Consider the following 9,271-nt stretch of genomic DNA (forward strand, 5'->3'; position numbering starts at 1 on the left):
ACTTGACATCGACAGTGGGCCTAAGTCGAGATTCACTATGTCGATTATTCAACACATTGACCAACACTGAAATGCCCGAATTGCTTGTTATCAAATACAATGATATAATGACTGATACAATTAAGTAAGTGTAGACAACGCCCCAATCAAAAACATGACCAAATGATTATATATATACATAGGTGGCAAACTTATCATGAATGAACCGCAAGAGCGATGTAATTGAAATACATTGTACACATGTACTGAGGAATTAGAAAAGTATTCAATATTTCACAATATACATTTAACAATGGTACAATGTAAAAGTCACTGTTAAATTGATACTACTACTACTACTACTACTACTACTACTACTACTACTACTACTACTACTACTACTACTACTAATAATAATAATAATAATAATAATAAAATAATGATAATAATAACAAAAACATTCATTTATTTGCCCACAGACACCGAATTAATTGAATAACGTACACTATAACATAACTTACGGCGCGGCGAAGGAGAGATATAACCCAACGCAATATTTTTCATATTTTTTTTATATAAGTAGTGTTATAACTATGCACATAAGTTACCGCCACCACAGAAAAAAAGTATTCATACGCGCTGTCAAAAAAGTAAACAAACATTAGAAACGATGTTTCAAAAGAAATCATGTCGGTGTCAACAAACTCAGCACCACGATGAGCTTAATCCAAACAAACACTTCCAGACAGTGCCAGAAATTACCTTGTCCAGAAATTGAATGCCAACAATGTTCCTGCGAACTAGATTATGCAAACATAGGTACATAAGAACATTGTATCTATAAACAACTATAGCCTAATTAAATCCAAATCAAAACAAAACATGTACAGCATCCTGTACTTCAGTGAAAATACCCCGTCTACTTCCTCGCAAAATGCTCGATCTATGCAGTTCGCCAGCAACGCTTCAAAGTTGACACACTGTCAGAGTCACTGATTCCTAATGAAATCCAACTTTTTCTGGTGGATTTTACCACATGTTTATAGCTCCAATTCACGGAGGTATTGTCCTTGTTTACATCCATTAAAATGACAAAATTCCATGCTTTAATCGACCAGCTACAAATCGAATTCGCACTATTGAAAGCGACTGTGACGCTGACTCATGTTCTTTTTAAACTTCAATCGCCAAATGACATGTACACACTCGCGTGATTACTTATGACGTTACGCAGTTATGACCTTGCTTTTATTGTTGATTTGCTTGATTTAAATGGATTGAAATATATGTTTTGTTTGTTTTAAAGTAAAACTTTTGAAAATCAGTTGATAATTGAGACACTAGTTTATGCTTTTATTGTTCATAAAATGATTATAGGTCGGGCTATTTTCTTTCCTGCGGATGAATCATCCTAATAACATACAGTGTAAATTCGTCCCGACTATGACAAGAGAAGAGTATTGAAGGAAACTTCGTCCTATATTTCGACTGTAAATAGACTTATGTTATAACTAAGTGTTTATTTTGTATCAAATTTATTAAACTCTTCATTTAAAACGATAAAAACTCGGCAGAGCCTCGTTTTCATCGTTTTAAAATGAACTTGTTTAATAAATTCAATACGAGTTAAAACACTCATTTGAGACACTCTATTCACATTGTTGTTATGGACTTTATATCTGTCATAGATAAAAATATTTGCAACGAAATTACTGAGGTGTAGTTTTCAAAAGATGTGTCTTATGTTTATATTTGAAGGTTGCTAATATCTTCTCATTTCTTACGTCATATGGGAAGTGATTCAGTATAACATTGTCCACAACAGATAGAGCAGACCTATTGTCCAAAATATAATGTTAGAATATTCACCACTATTTTTTCGTTATTCTTGTGTAAACACCAAACAGCATACAAGTAGATTATCAATACAATTATTTAAAGGTCGAAAAAGGTAGCCTTAAAAACATCACATCTCAATGATAAAGTTCAAAAAGAAAGTATTAAGCAGATACATTGAGATTTTACACCGGACGTGACGTGTTTAATGTAAACTGTACAAATTTATTGGGAAACAAGTGGCTTAATTCAAAGCAATCATGCGACTCATTCGTTCCTCTTGTATTTATTCTATTAATGACACCATGATAAATATTAAACTACTAACGGTACCAATGCAGGTGTCACACCATAGATTAAACAATTTCTAATAAATAATTTACTGTTTTTAGTTGTGATTTTTACTCGTGAATTAAATACAATCGGCTTATTTGATTGTGGTAATAGAACACACTGCTTCTTCAATACTTAATATCTAAACTTAATTTGTATCAGTTAAACTCATACTTAGCCTGTATAAATATTATTATAATAAACATCTAGTGTCAAAACTTATTTAATACCTGTAGTTCTCATAATTAGCCTATGGAAAATAGCTCGTTAAAAACAACTTCAATATAAAAAACGCATGTCCATATTTAATTCTGCTTCTTGCGCGTTTAAGTCTACTTTTGAATTATAGGCTCCCTCGAATGTTACAGTTGTCAGAATATAAAGACACCATCAACATGCAACCAGACCTCAGATGTGTAGCTCGGGACAGGTTAGTGAAATGATTACATAAGCACACACGGTTATCATCTGAGCTTAGGGAGTAAACGAATAGACGCACGTTTGGATTTTTTTAAAAATACCAAAATTCTAATACTTAATCTCAACAAGATAATGCTGAATTATGTTATGGCTAAAGCACACAAACACTTAACTAATATAAGCGTGTTGAATGAAATATCAAAGTACAAATATTGAAGAAATAATTTGTACTTGCATTTATATAATAAAATACATTTTATGTTTCCAGTCATGCTTTATGGAAACAACAGATACGGTGCATGGTGTTTTATATCACACGGGATGTCTCAGCAACAACGTTAGTACTTTCGTGTATAATTTGTATCATCGACGGGATAAGGTTTTACGGATCAAAACGGTTATGATGACATACTTTAATTGTAGAATATGCGTAATGATAAATAGTGCAAGCAATTACCAATTTACTTGTAATATAAACAATAATGCTACCACGTTCAATTGGACTTTATATATACCGATAGATACAAGAAACAATCAATAAAAGACCAGCTCATTTACAAATAAAACCAATTACAAACAAACATATAATTGATAATCACTTGCCAAGACAAATCAAGCTTAGCTGCAAACATAGGGTCGCTAATAATGGCGACATTCTCACTATGACAGTACACAAATTAAAGGCACTTTATCAGGTATTTCCAAATACGTGGTAATAGTTATATACACGTCTGGACATATTGAACGATACGGATATTTAGTGGTCATTTGTTAAATTGAGATAATCCATAACTTAGTATCAAATCATGACTAGCTTGTTGATAAAACGTATCATTTGATGACATCGCAAACAGAAACTCATGGAATTCGTCGATTAAAGGATAGAAACAGTTCATTAAATTTACTTCTACTCAGGTTGACAGACTCGCCATCGTTAATTGTCGCACAACAATTTTGAACTGGTTTCAAGGATTTGTGTATTTTGCACATAACAGATGTGCACACCACCGGGATATGAGCATGGGATCGTCGGTCGCTCCACTGAAAAACGACAACGAACATCCTGCCATGAATGTTGCTTTGGAAATTTATGTAACGATCATTTGTGCACAAGCAGCAAATGTAAGCATTCCCTTAATACGATACACGTGTACATATTGTCCATATGTTCATGTATATAGCATTATAAAGAAGCTAGTATTTAATATCAGCATTCACTACAAGTATAACAGCCTCTTTTATTATTACAAAAAAGGTATTACGTGTTCATGTAAATGTAATATAAAGGTTTTACTGTGCATCTGTGTATATATGTAAAAAATCCTTTATTCGCTTCTGTTACATAATTCTTAAGTATAGATTAAGAGACATTACAAAATCCCTTGCATATCATAGTTGAATTAGTGACAAAGAATTTTTTTTTTGTATATTTATACTTCATATTATTTTCAGCCATTGTCCAATAAACCTGAAAAGCTGAAATCATAAATCCAAATAAATGATCACATTCCTTCATTTGCCTTCCAGAACTTGAAAGCCTTCATTAGCGAATATAATCCAAATAGTCACAATTCATGGAAAAGTCATAGGCTTTATCCCATTTTATACTATTAAATTTGAAGCATTTTGAATTATGACATAATTGTGAAAAAAGATAAATACACTTTTTTATATATATTTACTCAACAGATGACTGCAGTGATGTGTTAAGATCGGGTCTTTCGCGCGGGTCGGGTGTTTACAGAATCACGCCCTGGAATATGCACAAGGAAGTGGAGGTTTACTGTGATATGGATACCGAGGGTGGGGGATGGACGGTGAGTATTATGTTATTCATGCTTATTGCTAAGTGGTAGTATTACTTGTGGTGATAAAAACTTTGTTAATTGTAAATGAAAATTATCGATTTTTTATGAAAATATATTAATCATTAAAGTCTGGTTTAAGCATCTTGAGGAAAGTATAAGTACAATACATCTATTGAGACCATGAACCATTTATCTTGATAAAGCTCAAAGCGAATCTGAAATATTTGTGGCTTCACAATCATCATGGTATCATTGGTCTTAATACTTGAGCCGGTATTCACATGATACCTTACCATGCTATCTAAATTGTTCATCATTCAGTATTTTCCTTTATTTATCAAAGCAAGTAATTTCGGGGGCCTTCCTTATCCGATTAAGCGTCATATCAAATCTGATATTAAAAACCATTGTCCTTTAGCCATTTAAAATACAGCCTTCTATTATCTTAAAGGTATTCCAACGACGCTTGGATGGGTCTGTGAACTTCAACAGGAACTTTTCGGACTACGAGCAGGGTTTTGGCTCCTTAGATGGTGAATTTTGGCTGGGTTAGTTTGATTAAGCTTATAGTTTAAATTCTGCAGTTATTAAGCACTGGGAATGATATGGATGAATATTGGGAAAACTTTAGGGTTGAGGTTTTATGATTCATTTAAAGAAGCAATTGACTTTCGTTTAAGCGTACTGTCACATGTAGTAGTGTGTGTCATTTTTATTTTGTGTATGTAAAATATTTGCCTTGCAGCTTTACGTATGATACACGTTGACGGCTTGGCTACTGGGTGTGTCACGTTGATTCTACTGTATCGCAAAAAAGCACGCAAACGTTAAATTTTAGAAAATATTGTGGAGTAATATAATAATACAATGAAAGATGTAGGGACAAGCCGTAGTCGAAAATTCAAAAATAAACCCTGTTTATGGTACAAAGCAAGAACCAAGCAACAAACTTTAGCCACAAAGATTAAATACAATTACAAACATCACAAACAAACCATACCCTCATCAATAATGTTTTACCATTAAATGATGGGATTACCGCATTGAAACAGTCATTATAACAATAATTCACTGGAACTGGACTCCACAAGAGGCTTAAACTTGTAAGCATGACCATAAACTCACGCTTCTCCCACTATTATTTATAATTGCTAAATAAAAATATATAAGCCTCATCAGAACACGCATCCTCTTAAAAGCAATGACAAATACGGGAAAAATCCCCCATAAAACCTGATAATTTTAAGTACTTTATGACACATTGCTTTTTTCCAAACGCTTTGCGTTTGACATTATGGTTGGCCCTTTTCCCAGTCAATTGCAAATAACGCAATGTTTGGCGATTCTCTGAGCCTATTTGTATGAAACCATGATTGGTAATTCTCACAGCCCATTACATATTACGCCATGGTTAGCCATTCTCCCAGTCAATTTTATATGACACTATTGTTGGTCATTCTCCAAGTCCATTGTATATGGCACTATGGTTGGCCATAATCCCAGTACATTGTATACGGCACCATGGTTGGCCCTACTCCCAGTTCATTGTATATGGTACCATGGTTGGCCCTACTCCCAGTCCATTGTATATGACACCATGGTTGGCCCTACTCCCAGTCCATTCTATATGGCATCATGGTTGGCCTTACTCCCAGTCAATTGTATATGGTACCATGGTTGGCCCTACTCCCAGTCCATTGTATTATACAACATGATTGTCCCTTAACGGAGTCTTTGTTTACGACGCGTTGATAAGCCCTTTTCTTGGTGCATTGTACATGACACAATGGTCGGCTCTTTTCGAAGTCCATTTAATATTGCGCCATTGTTGGCCCTTCTCCCAATCCATTGTATATGACGGCACGGTTGGCCCTTTTCCGAGTTCCTTGTATATGTCACAATGGTTAGCCCTTCTCTTTGTCGATTGCATCTAACACCATGATTATTTCTACTCCCAGTCCATTGCACGTGGCTTCATGTGTATCCTTTTCTCCAGCACGTTGTATGTAACACCATCATAAGCCCTTCTCTGAGTGCATTGTATATGACACAACGGTTGGCTGTTCTCCCAATTTAGGGAATATGATGCCATGATTAACCATTCTTTAGGTAGTTAATATACGAAACCATGGTTTGCCCTTTTCCGAGTCCATTGTATATGACACTATGATTGGCTCTTTTCCCAGTCCATTGAATATGACCCACCGGTTGGCCCATCATTTAGTCGGCAATTTATTACGCTATGGTCGACTCTTTTCCGAGTCTATTTCATATGACACCATGGTTGGTCCTTTTCCGAGTCTATTGAATATGACACTACGGTTGGCTCTACTCCAAGTTTAGTGTATATAATGCTATTGTTTGCCCTTTTCCGAGTCCATTGAAAATGACAGGATGGTTGGCTCTACTCTCAGTTTAAAGTGTACGATGCAATGGTTTTCCCTTTTCCGAGTCTATTGAATATTACACCACGGTTGGCTCTTCTCCCAGTTTTAGGGTATATGAGGCCATGGTTAACCATTCTTCAAGTACTTAATATACGAACCATGGTTTGCCCTTTTCCAAGTGCATTGTATATGACACCATGGTTGGCTCTTTTCCCAAACCATTGAATATGTTCCACTGATTGGCCCTTTATTAAGCCTCAATTTATTACGCCATGGTCGACCCTTTTCCGAGTCTATTTCATATGACACCATGGTAAGCCCTTTCAAAAGTTCAATGTTTAAGCCACTGTGGTTGCTTTCTACAAGTTAATAGTATGTCACTGCTGGCTGCCCATTTCCCCATGCATTGTATATGACACCATGGTTGACCTTCTCTCAGTTCGATAAATATGACACGATTGTTGGCTCTCCTAAAAGTACATTTAAAATTGACAGTTAGTGTATGCCATTCCCGTAGTTCATTCCAAATGAAACTAGCTTTTCCTCCTCTTCTAGCTAATTGCACATTATGCCATGGTTGGCACTTTTCAAGTCAAGTGTTTGCCCTACAGCCTTTTCATTGCATATGACATTATGGAAGGACCTTCTCCTAATACATTGCACATGACAACATGACACCATGGATGGTTCTACCCCCGGTCCATTGAATATGACGTCTTGGATAGCCCTTTTCAGAGTATACTATATTTGAAACCGTAGTTGGTCATTCTTCCAGTCAATAACATATCACACCATGGTTGGTACTTTTCCCAGTGCGTTATACATGACACCATGGTTGACCTGACTCCCAGTTGTGTATATGTGTTATCAATCTTTGCCATTTGTTAGTAAATTGTATAAGACATCGTAATTGGACTTTTCCAATCCATTGTATAAGACACCATGGATAGCCCGTCTCCCAGTCCAGTGTGTATTTCCTAGTACAATGCATACGACACTATGTTTTTTTTTATTTTCCTAGTTCATTGTTTGTTCATTTGGCACATTGGTTGGTTAATGTTGTAAGGGTAAATTCTAACGATTAACTTCTAAACTTCTATCGTGTACGCAAACGATAATGTGGTGATCCATTGTGTAATACATTCACTACACATTTGCATACCACCAACCTAAGCATTTTCAATCAGTGATATGTTGTTATTTATTTCTGAAGACTAACTGAAATTAAATAATGCTCATTTCCTAACACATACTTTGAGGTAAAGTTGGACGCGTCATTTTAATAATACTGATTGTTTCCTCATTTCGAAGAAAAGTTGATTCTATGTTTAACTTATTAACCGAATTTTTTTGTCTATTCGAATATATAAGAAGATCATGTACTGTTAGTTGTCAGTATATGGGCGTTATGAAACATCAATATATACTTAATTAACGAGATAACTTTCACACACCCTTTCATCCTTTTTTTTCAATTTCCAGTTAAACATCGAAATTCACACAATTCTCTGACTGAAAGATCATGTATTCATTATTTCCATGTAAAATGCAATGTGCACACAAAGATCTCACTGATAAACGCACATAGTTTGTAATCACAATTGCGGATAGGCTTACTACACTGGCTTTACGAGATGCTCAACGTGTTTGGCAGTAGGCTCTGTATAATGGTCAACAAAACAAAATCTTGATAAGTGAACGAGGAGCGTGAAATACACTAGTCATCAAGTCTAAATTAAATGTATCTTTCTCACAGGTCTTAGTCTTCTTCACTCAATGACAAGCCGGGCTAACATGACATTACGACTGGACATGAGTTTCTCGAACGGAACTACGGGATTTGACGAGTACTCGGGCTTCTATATTTCGCCACCAGAAGGGTACAACGTTAACGTTGACAAGAGGATCAACTCAGCCGGAAGTACGTTTTTTTTTGTTTAAGACGCTAGGAGTGCATACAGTTAGGTCGAATACGGTTACATACGATCATAGAAATGATATGGACTTTAATTGGTGGCATACACGCGTTATTCTCTCACCGACATAATTTTATGAAGAATTTGTCACGTGTCGTCAAACAATACATAAAAATATTAACATATATATAAAATGTGTAAGTTAGCGATGATTTGTAATATACTCATAACTCCATTTTCTTGTCTTTGTGCAAAAAATGATGAAAGTCTCAGATATTTATATATAAAATTAAGAGAAAATATCACGTTTCCTCATTAATGAAAAATAAATACTGTATTCAAATAAATATTTATTATAAACAAGATTAACAAAATAACCGTATGTCTTGCAGGAATATTACTAATGAAGCAATTGTTGTTTTGAATTAAAAAGTTCATTCTGATTGATTTGGTATATAACACAATTTACATCATGTGTATACAGGACAAAAGGAGACGAATATAGGTTTACACGTTATTCGTGTATTGGTATACTTAACATTATTTTACATGTTAGGTATAATAAAAAAAACAAATACGTTTTTTAAAGTAA

General features: G+C 34.8%; 1 protein-coding gene across 1 annotated transcript; it reads left to right on the forward strand.

The window, feature by feature from the left end:
• The first annotated feature begins 2,560 nt into the window (after positions 1-2,560).
• LOC128221700 (fibroleukin-like) lies at positions 2,561-8,704 on the forward strand. The gene is made up of 6 exons (XM_052930301.1): positions 2,561-2,578; positions 2,837-2,905; positions 3,564-3,690; positions 4,258-4,385; positions 4,828-4,924; positions 8,520-8,704. The coding sequence occupies exons 1-6, from the start codon at positions 2,561-2,563 to the stop codon at positions 8,702-8,704; spliced, it is 624 nt and encodes a 207-aa protein (XP_052786261.1).
• Positions 8,705-9,271: the final 567 nt, after the last annotated feature.

Source organism: Mya arenaria, chromosome 16, assembly GCF_026914265.1.
Source record: "Mya arenaria isolate MELC-2E11 chromosome 16, ASM2691426v1".
In the NCBI taxonomy this organism is placed as follows: Eukaryota; Metazoa; Mollusca; class Bivalvia; order Myida; family Myidae; genus Mya; species Mya arenaria.